At 48.1% G+C, this 17,421-nt stretch overlaps 1 protein-coding gene across 3 annotated transcripts in view; it reads left to right on the forward strand.

Annotated features, from left to right (window-relative positions):
• Positions 1-17,421, forward strand: part of LOC134339539 (centromere protein F-like) — a 123,030-nt gene that overhangs the window by 79,907 nt on the left and 25,702 nt on the right. For all 3 annotated transcript variants that reach the window (XM_063036147.1, XM_063036146.1, XM_063036149.1), the window contains 2 exons: positions 2,853-5,728; positions 16,568-16,736. In XM_063036147.1, coding sequence (XP_062892217.1) covers positions 2,853-5,728; positions 16,568-16,736 — 3,045 coding nt within the window. The remainder of the gene's footprint in view (positions 1-2,852; positions 5,729-16,567; positions 16,737-17,421) is intronic.

A 17,421-nucleotide genomic window follows, 5' to 3' on the forward strand; every position in this document is an offset into this window, starting at 1 on the left:
ATAATACAGGTATAATAGACTTGCAAACTCTTAATATAATTAATCATAGAGAAAAAGGAAATAAAAAGAAAAAAAATACAAAGAAAAACCCAAAAAAAAACAAAAAAAAAGAAACTAAATACTAAACCCAAAAAAAAGCAAACAGAACAAAACAAGGCTAGACCAATATCTTAAATCAAACACGTTCAGTAACGTCGTCAACTCCGCTCCTCTATAAAGACACTCTCAAGTCCCGCCAAACTCGTGAGATTGAGACGGCTCGTCCCACCCCAAACCCCGGTTTGTGTGGATGCAATGTAATTTGCAACCCTGTTACAAATTAATGCCACGAAGTAACAGACAGTACACTGCACATGATCAAAGGAATTGTATTTGTGAATCTTAACTAAAGGGTTAGTAAAGAATAACAAAAAGAAAAGGGCCCATTCTAATTAAACAGTCAAATGTGCACAAGTTGGATCTCTGTCACTCACGCGCTGGGCCCTCAGTCAATGTGAAAGCACACACCACCTTCCGAAGGTCGCTCGCAATCCATCCTGAACTAACGGGTCTCCCACCAGACCGGTTCTCCCCAGTGTCTCCTCTCTCCATCTCTCCAAGGCCAACCTTGTTGTCCCTCACCAAGAAAAAGCTCCCGCTAATTGGACGGCACACATTCCTCATCATCCCTCATCTTCAACAGTAATCCGAACAGGCTGAAAGCAGAACAGACTGCTCTTACAGAGCTGCTAAGCGAAATACCTACAGCATAACAGTAAAGATGTGAACCAGGGCATTACACTAGGACAGCAAGGTAGTATAGCAGTTAGGTTAACGCTATTACGTTGCTGGCGACCCAGGTTCAATTCCCGCCGCTGTCTGTAAGAATCTCGTCCGTTCTCCCTGTAAGCGAGAGCTCCAGTTTCCTCCCACAGTCCAAAGACCTATTCGGGTTAGTAGGTTAATTGGACATGGGTGTATTTGGGCGGTGCAGGCTTGTGGGCCAGAAGGGCCTGTTTACTGAGTTGGTATCTCTAAATAAAAAAAAAAATTTTTAAAATAGAATTACTGTAAATACTCAGTGAGTCAGGCAGCATCTGTGGTGTCTTTTAATAAAATCCAGGGCGCATAAACAAGGGGAAACAGCACAGAATCGGTCCTTCCAAGCAAGCCCCGATTTAATCCTAGCCCAATTACAGGACTATTTACGATGACTAATTAACCTTCCAGCTGGAAGCAAGAGAAAAGGTACAGGTGCTGGAAATCCAAGCAACACACATCTATGGGAAAAAAAAGTACAGTTGGCAGGATTGGAGGAAAAAAGCTGAGGGCTAGATTTAAAAGGTGGAGGGAGGAGGAGAAGGGGAGAGAGAAACACAAGGTGATAGGTGATGGGGTGATATACTGCGTCCGGTGCTCCCGATGTGGCCTTTTATATATTGGTGAGACCCGACGCAGACTGGGAGACCGCTTTGCTGAACATCTACGCTCTGTCCGCCAGAGAAAGCAGGATCTCCCAGTGGCCACACATTTTAATTCCACATCCCATTCCCATTCTGACATGTCTATCCACGGCCTCCTCTACTGTAAAGATGAAGCCACACTCAGGTTGGAGGAACAACACCTTATATTCCGTATGGGTAGCCTCCAACCTGATGGCATGAACATTGACTTCTCTAACTTCCGCTAGGCCCCACCTCCCCCTCGTACCCCATCTGTTACTCTTTTTTATGCACACATTCTTTCTCTCACTCTCCTTTTTCTCCCTCTGTCCCTCTGAATATACCTCTTGCCCATCCTCTGGGTCACCCCCCCCCCCGTCTTTCTTCCCGGACCTCCTGTCCCATGATCCTCTCGTATCCCCTTCTGCCTATCACCTGTCCAGTTCTCGGCTCCATCCCTCCCCCTCCTGTCTTCTCCTATCATTTTGCATCTCCCCCTCCCCCTCCAGCTTTCAAATCCCTTACTCACTCTTCCTTCAGTTAGTCCTGACGAAGGGTCTCGGCCTGAAACGTCGACTGCGCTTCTTCCTATAGATGCTGCCTGGCCTGCTGCGTTCACCAGCAACTTCGATGTATGTTGCTTGAATTTCCAGCATCTGCAGAATTCCTGTTGTTTGTGATAGGTGAAGCTGGGAGGGGAGGAAGTGAAGTAAGGAGCTGGGAAGTGGTTTGGGGAAAGAGATACAGGGCTGGAGAAGGGGGAGTCTGATAGGTGGGGAAAGAAGGCCGTGGAAGAAAGAAAAGTTGGGGGGGAGCACCAGAGGGAGACGATGGGTGGACAAAGAGACAAGGTGAGAAAGGATAAAGGATTATCGGATGTTTGAGAAATCGATGTTCATGCCATCAGGTTGGAGGCTACCCAGAGGGAATACAAGGTGTTGCGCCTCCAGCCTGAGTGTGGCCTCATCTCGACAGTGGAGGAGGCCATGGATTGACATATGGGAATGGGAAGTGGAGTTAAAATGGTTGGCCAATGGGAGAACCCACTTACTCTGGCAGACGGAGTGTAGATGCTCGGCGAAGCGGTCTCCCAATCTACATCGGGTCTCAGTGATATACAGGAGGCCACACCGGGAGCACCAGACACAGTATACGACCCCCAACAGACTCACAGGTGAAGTGTCGCCTCACCTGGAAGGACTGTTTGCGGCCCTGAATGGCCGTGAGGGAGGGAGGAGGTGTGGGGGCAGGTGTAGCACAGTGCGTATCCAGGATTGCTGTGCTCTGGAAGACCAAATTGGACCTAACCAAATCAGTCATTAAGACGTTTCCATTGTATAATGTGACACTGGGTGTTACATTTTTTCTAACTCAGCACTGTAAATGAAAAATGTTATTCCAGCTTCAGCAAATTTTAATTTCATATTTCAGCTGAAAACCTGGCTCTGGTGTCCCAGCTTGAAGACCTGCAAGAGAAGTTGCGCCTCCAGAGCAGGGCAGACCCGGAGAGCGTGGACCCATCCTCGCACGACTCGAATAGAAATGATGCAGGTGCGATCAGCAAATCCGACCACGATGAAGAGCCCAAGACTTGTCAGTCAGAGGGTGAAAAGCCCGACGATGCGGAGACAGTACTGAGATCGCAGCCGGAAGCCACAGAGGAAGCATTGGACTCGATGGAAGGTAGCCAACTCGGAAAGGTGAGGCAGAGGGACGACTTGGACCCAGGCCCTGGGGGCGACGAGGAGGATGATCACACTACGGGCCCGGCAGTGAGCTTGGGAACTGAACCGTATGGAAAACCAGAAGAATCCCAAGTTTCGGAGAAAACAGTGAAAGCACTCCGGAGTTCTGAAGAGGAAATGGAGACCAGACTCCCGGCGCTCAAGGTCGAAGCAAAGAAGGAATTGGGAGCCAGTGCCGCAGAAACCACGGTGGTGCCTGAAGAAAAGGCCGAGGGGGTCGACAGACCTGACAAGCCAGATACCAGGTACGCACGTCTTGGAGAAATTGAACTGAAACTGGAGGAAGTGGAAGGGAAAAATCAGGTGCTGCAGTGCGAGTTGGATAACGTGAGGCGAGAACTCGAAAGCAAAGTGGCTGAGGGCCGGAAGGATCGGCAGACTGTGGCAGAGCTGAGAAGGAAACTAAAGCAGGCTGCGAAGAGGTGCGCCGCAGAAGCCGAGCGCTCAAACGCGCTGGGTGCCCGTCAGGCGGAGCAGATCGGTACGCTGGAAAAGGAGCTGGAGCAAGAGAGAGCCCTTGTGGTGAAGTTGCAGGAGGCCGCTAAGATGTTAGAGGACGAACGCAGTAAAGCCTCCCGACTGTCGCGATCCGGTGGTGGTCACGTGGGATCGAGTGACGAAATTGAGATCCTGCAGAATGCTGCATCCAAGAAAATGCAGCAGCTCCAGCAACAAATTGTAGATCTTAAGCGTGAAGAGGTTTGCATTGAGGAGATCATGAAGGCCAACAGTGAAAACAGAGACGCACTGGAGCCTCTCAAGCAGAGAGATGCTCAAAGCCTTGAGCTCAGTCAGCTATCTTCAGATTCCTCAAATCACTCGAATGATGATCCAAGTGGAACGATGGAACGCAAGCTCGACGAGGAGAATCTTGGCTTCACGGGAATCACGAAGGGAGGTGACAAAAGTCGAGAACTTTTCCTGGAATGCCTGAGGAGCCAGGTGCTTGAACAGTCTGGGTTTAGCAATCAGTTGAAAGAGCTTCAGAAGCACTTGGCTGAACTGCAGCAAAGATGCGAAGCGTTGACCAGAGAGAAGGAGGAAGCAGGGGAAGCCAAACGACGGGCCCAGGACATGTTTGATAACCTACAGTCCAGGATCCACAGTGAGACCCAGCAGTTAACAGTCGCCCTGGAAGCCCAAAGCAAGAACATCGAGGATCTTCTCCTGAGCCTGGAGGAGAAGGACGGCATTATTCAGGTCCTAAACAGGCGTTTGCGGGGTGCTTTAAAAACTTTGGCGTGCATTAATCAGGAAAACCGAGACCTGAAGGCTAACTTGAAGACTGTCACGGTGACGTCTGAGGGAAATCGTGTGAACCCCCCGGAAGAGGTTGTGCTGGAACAGAGCCGCGGACGGGTTCCTCAAGCTAACCAAAGTGCGCGTGAAAATAGCAGCCCGTCGTCGATGGCTTCCTCAGCGCATGGTGCTGAAGAGAACGCGCAGGAATCGGAGCCGGGAAGGGTGCAACGATTGGAGCCCGGGCGCCGTGAAAATGCTTTTGATGATCCGCTGCTTCTGCCCCGGGAACAGGTAACTGAAGCGTCCTGCTGTAATGACCATGATGAAGCAAAGGTGCCCTTGCTGAATAGTCCCGCCGCGCAAAACGTACCCGGGACAGATGAGGTTGTTGAAAAGCAGCTGCCGGGTGAAGAAACCATCCACTTCAGAAACGTGCTTTCTGACGATGCGCTTGTAGCAGGCGAGCAAAAGGCAGACTCCGTTCCCCGAGGGGCGCAGGGGACGGCCTCCCCGCTTGACTCTGAGCGGCAGGCTGTTGCCCAAGTGAAGCAGGGCGCTCAGATCCAAAGGCGGCTTGGTCGTGAAGGGTCTGGCAGCGGCGATGTCGTGAAGGACGGCCAACACATCAGATGTCCAGACGGCTTGCAGGTAAATGTTGGTGAGCGGGGAAAGGGGATGACAGTCCTTTGTGACAAGGAGACCCAATCCGAAAATGAACCACTGATAGAGAGGGCCACAGGAAGTGCTGACACCCGGACAAATACCCCTGGTTTAGAAGAAGAGAAGCCAGCGGGAGAGCTTACTGAAGAAGTGGAAGGTGTGAATCACCGATTGAACGAAGAAAGAAGTCAGGGAGTAGTTGACACTCTGAATGAGCGGTTGAGCTGTCTAGATGAAAAATGCAGAGTACTGGAGCGAGAAAAGGAGTGGCTGAGTTTGGAAGTTGGAAGGCTGCAGGAGGCAGCCAGCGGCTTGCAGCGTGAGAAAGATGGCTTGATGGCCACGATCCAGTCCGGCGAGGCCCTACGTGAAGTGAGCACCGACGAGCAGAGCCGTCTCCGGGAGGAGCTGGCGGCGTTGCAGGAGTGGAAGCAGCGAGTTTTGGAAGATGCCGCTACCTCAGAAGCTCAGGAAGCGAGCGGCCAGGTGGAACTGCGCTCCTTGCGGGGCTCTCTGCTGGAATGGCAAAGCCAGGCCGAGACGCTGGCAGGAGAATGCAGGTCCTTGAAAGATACAGCTGAAAATGCAAAGGTTTTGCAAAGACACCTTCAGCAGGAATTGCAGCAAGCCCTTTCTGAAAAGGCTGTTCTGCAGAACCAGGTAGGGAGAGTGTTTTTTATCTTCTTATTTCAGAACCAGGGTTAATATCACTGGCATATGTCGTGAAATTTGTTAACTTTGCCGCAGCAGTATTGTGCAATGCATGATAAGTATAGAAGAAATTCTGAATTGCAGTTAAGCATATAAATATACACACACACACACACACACACACACACGTAACATCTGAGACTCCAACTGACTCCCGTTGCCAAGGGTGAATGGCTGTCGACCCCGCCAAACAGTGCAAATGCTTTGGTGCGGATACGGTGTGAGGCACCCAAATATCAGCCACGACACAAATATCAAACACCGTACAAGGTGCGAGTACAGAAATACACTTTATAGTAATAATTGGTGACGGGTTAGCAGAAACAACTAAAAGAAAAGGCGCCACATAAGTAACTTAACAGTCTTGTGCACATAATATTTTAATACGTTGGAGCTCAGGCCTCCGATGCCATCCACAACGTCCTTCCGAGACTCCGGACACCATCCGAACCCCCGAGGCCCGGTATCTGCCGCCCTGGAACCGCTGCCCGTTCCCCGCAAGTCCTTCCTTTCCACTCGCCTCCTGAAAAAGCCCGCGCTCCTCAACTCAGCACACACATACAAGATACCATAACATGACTTCCACTGGCTAGCAAACGAATACAATTTCCATTATCACATAGTATAACCCAAACATGCTGCCATGGAGAACTCCTTACTCAGTACGAGAAACCATTTTATTTTAACACTTCAGAGAAGCCATTTTGTAATAGGCAATTAACAGGTAACAGTCCATCTAATATTACTGAGAACCATATATATAGAAAAAGTAGGGAGGTAGTGTTCCTGGGTTCAATGTGCATTCAGAATTTGGATGACAGAGGGGAAGAAGCTGTTCCTGAATCACTGAGTGTGTGCCTTCAGGCTCCTGTACCTCCTCCCTGATGGTAACAATGAGAAGAGGGCATGTCCTGGGTGATGGGGGTCCTTAATGATGGATGCCGACTTCCTGAGGCACCGCTCCCTGAAGATGTCCTGGATACTACCTTGGACATCTTGGGTTTCCTAAGGATGTGTCTATTTGCACATATATAGCTGTAATTATAAACACATGTTTATAAAACAAAAAATCTCAGTCTAAGACCAGACTTCTTTAAGGTATTTCTATTTATCGTAACGTTAGAACGTGCCAAGGGGCTTTACATAGAACATAGAACATAGAATAGTACAGCACAGTACAGGCCCTTCGGCCCACAATGTTGTGCCGACCCTCAAACCCTGCCTCCCATATAAGCCCCCACCTTAGATTCCTCCATATACCTGTCTAAAACTGGTGAATTGAGTGTAGTTACTATTACTAAGGTGAAGGTGCTTAGGAAGCTGAAGGCAGATAACGTAAGTCACCTGGACAAGATGGACAACACCCTGAAAGAGGTGGCTAAAGAGATTGTGGAGGCATTAGTAATGATCTTTCAAGAATCACTGGATTCTGGATTGGTTCCGGAGGACTGGAAGATTTCAAATGTCACTCCACTCTTAAGGGAGGGAGGCAGGAGAAAGGAAATTACAGGCCAGTTAGCCTCACTTCAGTGGTTGAGAAGATGTTGGAGTCCATTATTAAGGATTTGGGGTACTTGGAGGCGCCTGATAAAGTAGGTCAAAGGCAGCATGGTTACCTTAAGGGGAAATCTTGCCTGACAAATCTGTTAGAATTCTGTAAGGAAATAACAGGCAGGATAGACAAAGGAGAGTCAGTGGATGTTGTTTATTTGGATTTTCAGAAGGCCTATGACAAGGTGCTGTACATGAAGCTGCTTAACAAGATAAGAGCCCATGGTATTACAGGAAAGATACTAGAACGGTCAGAAGATTGGCCGACTGGCAAGAGGCAAAGAGCGGGAAATCCAAGCAACACACACAAAATGCTGGAGGAACTCAGCAGGCCAGGCAGCATCTATGGGGGAAAAAATACAGTCGACGTTTCAGCCAGCGTTTTGTGTGTGTTGCTGGGATTTCCAGCATCTGCAGGATTATCTCTTGTCTGTGAGGGGGAATAAAGGGAGCCTTTTCTGGTTGGCTTCTGGTGACCAGTGGTGTTCCACAGGGGCCGGTGTTGGCTCCACTCCTTCTCACGTTGTATGTCAGTGATTTGGATGATGGAATTGTTGACCTCGTGGCCAAGTTTTCAGTGACACAGAGATAGATGGAGGGGCAGGTAGTGCTGAGGAAGCAGGAAGTTTGCAGAAGAACTTGGACAGATTGGGAGAATGATTAAAGAAGTGGCAGATGGCATACAGTGTCAGGATGTGTATGGCAGGGGTCCCTAACATTTTTTGCACCGCGGACCAGTTTAATATTGACAATATTCTTGCGGACCAGCTGACCGGGGGGTGGAGTGTTCAAGTAGGGTTAAACTCACCTCAACGTGTCTTTTACAGTTAGGGTCGCCAACTTTCTCACTCCCAAATAAGGGGCAAAAGTAGCAGTCAAATCCCAGGACACTTTACCCCAGGAAAGACTACCATGACCAGGAATCCTTGCGTGGGCACCTGTGTGCGCATGCGTGCGTGCTCATGCGCGTGTGTGCCGGCTTTTCTCCCACAAATCGGTTTTGCCTTCATCTTCACGACTACACTATACATACATTATTTCTACTTTATATAGGCTGTGTATTTATCATATCATTCCTGCTTTTACTATATGTTAGTGTTATTTATTTTTGGTGTTATGTGTTATTTGGTATGATTTGTTAGGTTATTTTTTGGGTCTGGTAACGCTGAAAAAATTTTCCCATATAAATTAATGGTAATTACTTCTTTGCTTCACGCCATTTTGGCACGAAAGGTTTCATAGGAACGCTCTACCTTAGCGGGAGAAATACGGGACAAGGGTGGTCCTGTATGGGACAGACCAATTTAGCCCAATATAAGGGATGTCCCGGCAAATACGGGACAGTTGGCAACCCTGTGTTCAAGTTCAACAGTGCGTGACAGAGAATGAGGAAAGGTGCAGCTGACTCATATCGTTTCCTCGCGGCCCGGTAGCACATGCTTTGCGGCCCGGTGGTTGGGGACTGCTGGTGTATGGACATGCACTTGGTAGAAGGAATAAAGGCGTGGACTATTTTGTAAACAGGGAGAAAATTCAAAAATCAGAAGCACAGAGGGACTTGGGAGTCCTTATGCAGGATTCTCTAAAGCAGGGGTTCCCAAGCTGGAGTCCACAGACCCATTGCTTAATAGTATTGGTCCATGGCATAAAAAGATTGGGGACCCCTACTCTAAAGGTTAACTTGCAGATTGCGTTGGTGATAAGAAGACAAATGCAATGTTAGTATTCATTTTGAGAGGACTAGAATATAAAAGCAAGAGTGTGAAGCTGAGGCTTTATAAAGCATTGGTCAGACCGCACTGAGAGTATTGTGAGCAATTTTGGGCCCCTTATCAAAGAACCAATGTGCTGGCACTGGAGAAGATCCAGAGGAGGTTCACAAGGATGATTCCGGAAATGAAAGGGTTAACGTACAGGGAGCGTTTACTCGCTAGAGTTTAGAAGAATGGAATGAGGTGGGGGAGGATCTCAGTGAAACCTATCGAACATTGCAAGGCCTGGACGGAGTGGGTGTGGAGAGAATGTTTCCAGTTGTGGGTGAGTCTACAACCAGAGGGCACAGCATCAGAATAGAGGGACGTCCATTTAGACAAGGAATTTGTTCAGCCAGAGGCTGATGAATCCGTGGAATTCATTGACATGGTTGGCTGTGGAGGCCGAGTCATTGAGTATATTTAAAGTGGAGGTTGATAGGTTCTTGGTTAGTTGGGCCATGGAAGGTTACGGGGAGAAGGCAGGAGAATGAGGTTGAGACGGAAAATAAATCAGCCACGATGAAATGGCAGAGCAGACACGATGGGCTGAGTGGCCTAATTCTGCTCCTATGCCTTATGGTCTTTTAGTCTTATAACATAACCTGAGGATACAATAGGGTCTTTTAAAAGATTCCTGGATAGGTACATGGAGCTTAGAAAAATAGAGGGCTTTGGATAACCCGAGGTAACTTCGAAAGTAAGCACATATTCGGCATAGCATTGTGGCCGAAGGTCCTGTATTGTGCTATAGGTTTTCTATGTTTCATAAGACTTATAGTCTTATGGTAACAATGAGAACAAGGCACATCCTGAACAGGAGATCAAGTAATCCAAAAGTTTAGTGAATTATTCCCTGTACCCTAACCAATGTTTATCTGTTAACCAACAAGTCTGAAACATATTAGTCCAGAAATTTTCAGTGATATTATAATTACCTCTTACCACTGACCTTGAAGAAAGCTCTGTACAAAAATCTAAGAATCTCTGTGGTGAGGACTTCCTTTGTTCCAAGGCCTGCTGTTATTAGGGATCAACTTAAATCCCTAAGTTGAGCTTGAGAGCGGCTTTGGGCTGGGTGACGGAATCTGGGCCCGGAGCGTGTCGCTTGGGCAGCGTGGTCCGGGCCCTGTGCCCGGATTCTAGGTCCAGGCACAATCTGCTGATTAGACAATTTAAGCGGCGGCCCAGATCGGAGGCAAGAGCCGATTTCGCTCGCTCTCAGCGATCTTCGCTCCTCTCTCCAGGGCGCCAGAGCCTTTCGCTGTTGGGTCAAATTTAAACGCCGGCCTGGATAGGTTGAGAATTCAGGGTGTCAGGATCCGAGGCGAGAGCCAATTTCGCTTGCTCTCTGCGATGGTCACTCCTTCTTCCATGCTGCTGAGGCTATGAAGACCGCCCCGGCTGCTGTGCTCCGTGCCTGCTAACATGATGAACTGATAAGTGAGGCTTCGGGCCTACTCCCGGCTGCACATTTCTGAGGAATCCATTTTGATTTCAAGTGCTGTTGTTCACATGTTTTTTTTTAGAAACATAGAAAACATGCAGCACAATACAAACCCTTCGGCCCACAAAGCTGTGCCGAACATGTCCCTACCTTAGAACTACCTAGGCTTACCCATAGCCCTCTATTTTGCTAAGCTCCATGTAGCCATCCAGGAGTCTGTTAAAAGATCCTATCGTTTCTGCCGCCGCTGGCAGCCCATTCCACGCACTCACCACTCTCTGTGCAAAAAAAAACTTACCCCTGACATCGCCTCTGTACCTACTTCCAAGCACCTCAAAACTATGCCCTCTCATGCTAGCCATTGCAGCCTTGGGAAGAAGCCTCTGACTATCCACACGATCAATGCCTCTGATTATCTTATACACCTCTATCAGGTCAGCTCTCATCCTCCGTCGCTCCAAGGAGAAAAGGCCGTGTTCACTCAACCTATCCTCATAAGGCATGCTCCCCAATCCAGGCAACATCCTTGTAAATCTCCTCTGCACCCTTTCTATGGTTTCCATTTTATTCTGTAGCGCTGTTGGCCGTTGACCAAAAGTGTTGGTCTTTTATTTTAATTTTTATTCTTTTTTTCCCCTCTAATTGGGTTCTTTCGGGCATCTTGCTGTATGGCTACCTGTGAGCGAGCAAGTCTGACAGTTGTATAATTTATACATTCTTTGATAATAAATATACTTGAATCTAATTTGATTGATTGATTGAATCAATCCTTGGTGTCCAATAGCTGTAAGGTTATCAGGCTGACTGAGCAGCCTTGTTTCTCCTCTCCACACGTTTGTGGCAACAGATAGGGTGGAAAACTTGCCGTTTCTTTAGCGTTTATCTGGCCGAATTGCTAGCTCTACACTCAACCCAGGACTTCAAGCTCCTGTACCTCTTGCCGGGATGATGGGGGTCTTTGATGATGTGTCTCGCTTTCTTGTGGCACTGCTCCTGGTAAAACATGCTTTGCCTTTGATGGACTGGGCCTTTCTTTAAATAAAAATCATCCACCACTTTTTATACTTCAGAGCTTTATTGTGAAGCCTGGGAGCGCAGCAAACCACTTTAGGAACCGTAAATGTGCCCCCCCGCCACTTTCAAGTGTATGGATCTTGTACGTCAACTATTAATTACTCCACTGCAGATAGATGGTAGGACAGGCGGGGTGGACATGATGAGAGAGAATGAGATTGAGCCAGCATAGTAAAGTGTTGATGCCCATCACTTGCCCCTGGTGCTTCTTCCCCCTCCCTTTCTTCCAAGGTGGTCTATCAGATTCCCCCTTCTCTAGCCCTCTATCTGTTTCATCAATCGATTTCCCAGCTCTTTGTCCCCCCCCCCACCGTTTCACCTTGTACTATTTCTTCCCCCCTCCACCCACCTTCGTTTCATCTTTTTTCCTCCAGTCCTGTTGAAGGGACCCGGCTGGTGGCATAGTGGCATTAGTGCTGGACTTCGGGACGGAAGGTCCCGGGTTCGAATCCAGCCGGCTCCCCTGCACGCTTTCCATCCGTGCTGGGTGGGTTACAAGCTGGTGATCTCTTTGTAAACTCACCCGGCAGAAGGCAATGGCAAACCACTGCTGTAACTTGCCTCGTACGCGGTTCCCCACTACGTCAGAGAGGCGTGGAGGGAAATTGTCCGCTAACTCGAGAAACTCCGGACGCAACGTACCTTTCCTTTCCTGTTGAAGGGTCTCGGGCTTTACTCTTCTCCATAGGTGCTGCCTGGCCTGTTGAGCTCCCCCAGCTCTTTGTGCATGCTGCTTGTAATCACACTAAACTTCCAGAGAGAGAGAGAGCAATGTCATGATTAACCCAAATTTACAGTGCTAACGATGGCAAACACTTAGCCACTTTACATTAAAAATGACTGTGGAAAATCCCAGAAGCTGCTGTCAGTGATTCATTGCTGTCCTATGCAATGCTCTGCTTTCCGCCTGTTCCACCGAATTCAGCACTTTAAACCGGCTCAAATCAAAATGATTTATGGAGATATCCCGAACACCCAAAAGCTTCTAAGGGACGTCCCGTGGTGTAATTATTGATTAGCAAACCTACCTGCCCCAAAAGGATAATTGTATGTTAGACAGAGCCTAGTTCATCACAGGTTAAACAGTCCCCCACCACTGAGCGCATCTACATAGAGCACTCGCTGTTACAAGAGAGCAGCATCCATCGTCAGGGGCCATGCTCTGTGTGCCACCGGAAAGGAGGTACAGGAGCCTTAGGTCCCACACCACCAGGTTCAGGAAGAGTTATTACCCCTCAACCATCAGCATTGGATAACTTCACTCACCTCGACTCTGAACCAATTCCGCAACCTACGGACTCACTTTCGAGGGCTCTCCAACTCACGTTCTCGGGGTTATTTATTTACTTCGTAAAATTAATTATTTCCATGATTTGTCGTCTTTCGCACATTGGATGTTTGTCGGGTCTTTGTTTTGTATTGTTTTTCATAAGTTTTATTGTAATTCGTGTGGGCACGTGGCCAAGTGGTTAAGGCGTTCGACTAGCGATCTGAAGGTCGTGAGTTCGAGCCCCAGCCGAGGTAACATGTTGTGTCCTTGAGCAAGGTACTTAATCACACGTTGCTCTGCGGCGACACTGGTGCCAAGCTGTATGGGTCCTAATGCCCTTCCCTTGGACAACATTGGTGTCATGGAGAGGGGAGACTTGCAGCATGGGCAACTGCTGGTCTTCCATACAACCTTGCCTAGGCCTGCGCCCTGGAGAGTGAAGACTTTCCAGGCACAGATCCATGGTCTCCCAAGACTAACGGATGCCTTTTGTAATTCATTGTTTTCTTACGGCTGCCCACAAGAAAATTAATCTCAAGGTAGGATATGGTGAGATATACGTACTCTGCTAAATTTACTTCGAACTTTGTAAAACAGGGCTGTGCTGTTGCACCTTTATAAGACACTAATTACTCCACGGGTTTCCAACCCGGAGGTCTAAAGATCTCTTGGTTAATGGTAGGTCTCCATGGCATAAGAAAGCATTGGGAACCCCTCATTTAGTCCATGACGGGAATATTATTTCCAACCCTGGTCGCAACACATGAGGAAGAATATGAAAGTCCTTGAAAGAGTAGGTTCAAGGATTTTCCAAGGATGAGAGTCTAACTCCAGGGAGTAAACTGTAGAAGCTGGAGTCCTTGGAGCATTGGAGCAAAGAAGGTGAGAGGAATTTGACATAGGTATCAAGCTCAAGTTTAATTATCATTCAAACATACATGGTCGTAGTCGAAAGAAACAGCGTTTCTTCAGGACCAAGGTACAAAACGCATTACTGTCAGCACACTGCACATAGCACATATGGTTACGGTTTCGGAAAAGCATACAGTCACAAAGAAAAAGTGTAGCCCAAGTCCCTGAATGTCTGACTGGTTCTTTTACCGAGCGAGCACCAGAGGGCAGCACTGGGAGGGGCCTGAACAGATTCCGGCATGCCCGCAGAGGCCTCTCCCACACTGTCTTGCCAGCTTCTCCCCTAAACAAATGTAACAGGTGACCCCCGCGGGGTTGGCCAAATCCTCGCCACACCCGAGGCAGCACAGCTCCCCCACTGTGGGTCTCGGCAAGGGGCCACTGCACCGGACTTGCAGTGTTCGACATCACCAACGTCCAGCCGGGTCTTGTGATCACAATAACGGAGAAACTTCTTCAGCCAAAGGGTGGTGAATTTGTGGAATTCATTGGCACGTGCAGCTGTGGAGGCCAGGTCATCGGGTGTATTGAAAGTAGAGATTGATAGGTTCTTGATCAGACTTGGCATCAAAGGTTACGGGGAGAAGGCCGGGAACTGGGGTTGAGGAGGAGAAAAAAAACAGGATCAGCCATGATTGAATGGTGGAGCAGACTCGATGGGCCTACTCCAGGATTCTGCTCCTACGTCTTACGGTCTTATAACAACGTCCAAGACAATGACTCGCACCGCGCACCATCCCAACGGTACACAGCAAGTCCAGGCGACAATACAAGAACAGTACGCGATAAGTCCGGCTCCGTCGCTATCGAGCAACTCGATGATGGGAGAGTCCTGCAGTTCTTGATGTTCTTAGTATCTGGCAGTGACTTGCGGTCTTAAAAATAAAAGACGTACAAGATGAACAAATGCACCTTTGACTGGACCCGGAGTGACAGCTGCATCCAAGCACACCGCCATCTTAGATGCCTATATGAGTCTGTGAATGTTTTCAATAAGTAGAAAGAAGGCCTTCCTGTTAAAGAGCTGGAGATCTGATCAGAAGAGGCTAGGGGAGTTTGGAAAAGAATATAATATGTAAAGGCTGTGTCTGTAAAAGTGGTGAAAACTATCAGGGCTTTCTAGAGGAAACTGGCTAAGCACAGGCTGAAAACAAATAAACACAACTTTCAATGAACTTCCAGAAACTCTTAACCCTCACCCTGTTAACCTATGTTTCCTTTCTGAGATCTGTGCTGTATCAGGGCCATTGTTTTTAACTTTTGGGATTGGGTGTCAGTATAATGAACAATTCATTTTTATGTCTATCCACAGCCTCCTCTACTGTAAAGATGAAGCCACACTCAGGTTGGAGGAACAACACCTTATATTCCGTCTGGGTAGCCTCCAACCTGATGGCATGAACATTGACTTCTCTAACTTCCGCTAATGCCCCACTTCCCCCTCGTACCCCATCTGTTATTTATTTTTATACACACATTCTTTCTCTCTCTCTCCTTTTTCTCCCTCTGTCTCTCTGACTATACCCCTTGCCCATCCTCTGGGTTTCCCCCTCCCTGGGCCTCCTGTCCCATGATCCTGTCATATCCCTTTTGCCAATCACCTGTCCAGCTCTTGGCTCCATCCCTCCCCCTCCTGTCTTCTCCTATCATTTTGGATCTCCCCCTCCCCCTCCCACTTTCAAATCTCTTACTAGCTCTTCCTTCAGTTAGTCCTGACGAAGGGTTTCGGCCCGAAACATCGACTGTACCTCTTCCTAGAGATGCTGCCTGGCCTGCTGCTTTGATGTGTGTTGCTTGAATTTCCAGCATCTGCAGAATTCCTCGTGTTTAAATTCATTTTCAGAAGTGGTTTATCACTAAATCGGAATTTCAATGCATGTACTTCAAGCCGCCCCTGTTGCTCTGCTCTATTAATGGTCATGCATCAGAGTCAGGTTTAATATCACCGGCCAATGGCGTGAAATTTGTTGTCTTTGCGGCAGTAGAAAAAATGCAATACATAATATTAAAGGAAAAAATGCGAATTGCAGTATGAATATGCATATAAAACAGTTAAATTAAATTAATTTGTTAAAAAAAACAGAAATATAAAAAGTAGTGAGGTAGTGTTCATGGGTTCAGTGTCCATTCAGAAATCGGATGGCAGAGGGGAAGAAGCTGTTCCTGAATCGTTGAGTGTGTGTCTTCAGGTTCCTGTACCTCCTTCCTGATGGTAGCAGTGAGAAGGGGGCATGCAGTAATGTGCAAAAGTCTCATATATAGCAAGGGTGCCTAAGGCTTTTGCACAGAATTGTATTTGTCAACATGGAGCAGAGAGCGAGTTTGTAAATCTGGCAGGGGCAAACGATGTTGGGAGTGGTGAGGGTGGGGTGCTGGGGGAGGGGTGTGGGACAGATGGCGGAGAACGAGTGCCAGGGGTTGGTGGGGGTGGTGCGGGTGCAGACACACCCAGCCCTGAGGCACCAGACAAGGGCACCTGATTCTAAACAATTGGTTTATTGATCATTACAGAATGTCTCTCTGGTGCTTCCCAGTCCCTTCCCCTTTTCCCAACCATGATTCCCCTCTCCCTGATCCCTTCCCACTCTCAGTCCACTATAGAGACCCATATCAGAATCAGGTTTATCATCACTCACATATGTCGTGAAATTTGTTTTTTTGTGGCAGCAGTACAGTGCAATGCATAAAATTGTCATAGTACTGTGCAGAAGTCATGCCTGACTGTAGGCCACAAAGGCTCTGAGATGGTCCACATTCATCACTTGCTGAAATGCTTTTTGCAGGTGGAGCATCTACAGAATCTAGCAGCTGAGCTGAATAAAGAGAACAGTTACCTGCAGGGCCAGTTGAAGCAGTGGGAGAGTCCACCTACAGATAAGGAGGTGCCCACGGATTGTCGACAGCAGAGAGGCCTTCATGATGATCTCCTTCTAGCAAATATCCAACAGCAAGGTATCATAGACCATAGAACGGTACAGGCCCTTAGGCCTACAATGTGTTTTTGTTATTTATTGAGCTACAGTGCGAATAGGCCCTTCGAGCCACGCTGCCCAGCAATCCTCCGATTCCACTCTAGCCTAATCATGGGACAATTTACAATGGCTGTTTAACCTACCGACCGGTCAGTCTTTGGACTGTGGGAGGAAATGGGAGCACCCGGAGGAAACCCGCGCGGTCACGGGGAGAACGTACAAGCTCCTTACAGGCAGCGACAGGAATTGAACCCGGTTCGCCTGCACTGTAAACTGTCGTGCTAACCACCACGCTACCGCGCTGCGTCTTGCCGACCTTTTAACCTACTCCAAGATCAAAGGAACCCTTCCCTCCCCTGTAGCCTTCCATTTTTCTACCATCCATTTAAGAGTCTCTTCAATATCACCAATATATCTATATCCCTGACAGGGCATTCCCCACCACTCTCTGTTAAACCTCTGACATCCCTCCCCCTTTATACTTTCCTTTAAAATGATGCCCCCTCATATTAGCCATTTCCACTCTGGGAAAAAGTCACTGGCTGTCCACTCAATCCATGCCTCTTATCATCTTGGACACCTCTATCGTCATCTCTCATCCTCCTTCGCTCCAAAGAGCAAAGCCCGAGCTCACCCAACCTATCCTTGTAAGAAATGCTCTCTGA

Source organism: Mobula hypostoma, chromosome 30 (assembly GCF_963921235.1).
Source record: "Mobula hypostoma chromosome 30, sMobHyp1.1, whole genome shotgun sequence".
Taxonomy (NCBI): Eukaryota; Metazoa; Chordata; class Chondrichthyes; order Myliobatiformes; family Myliobatidae; genus Mobula; species Mobula hypostoma.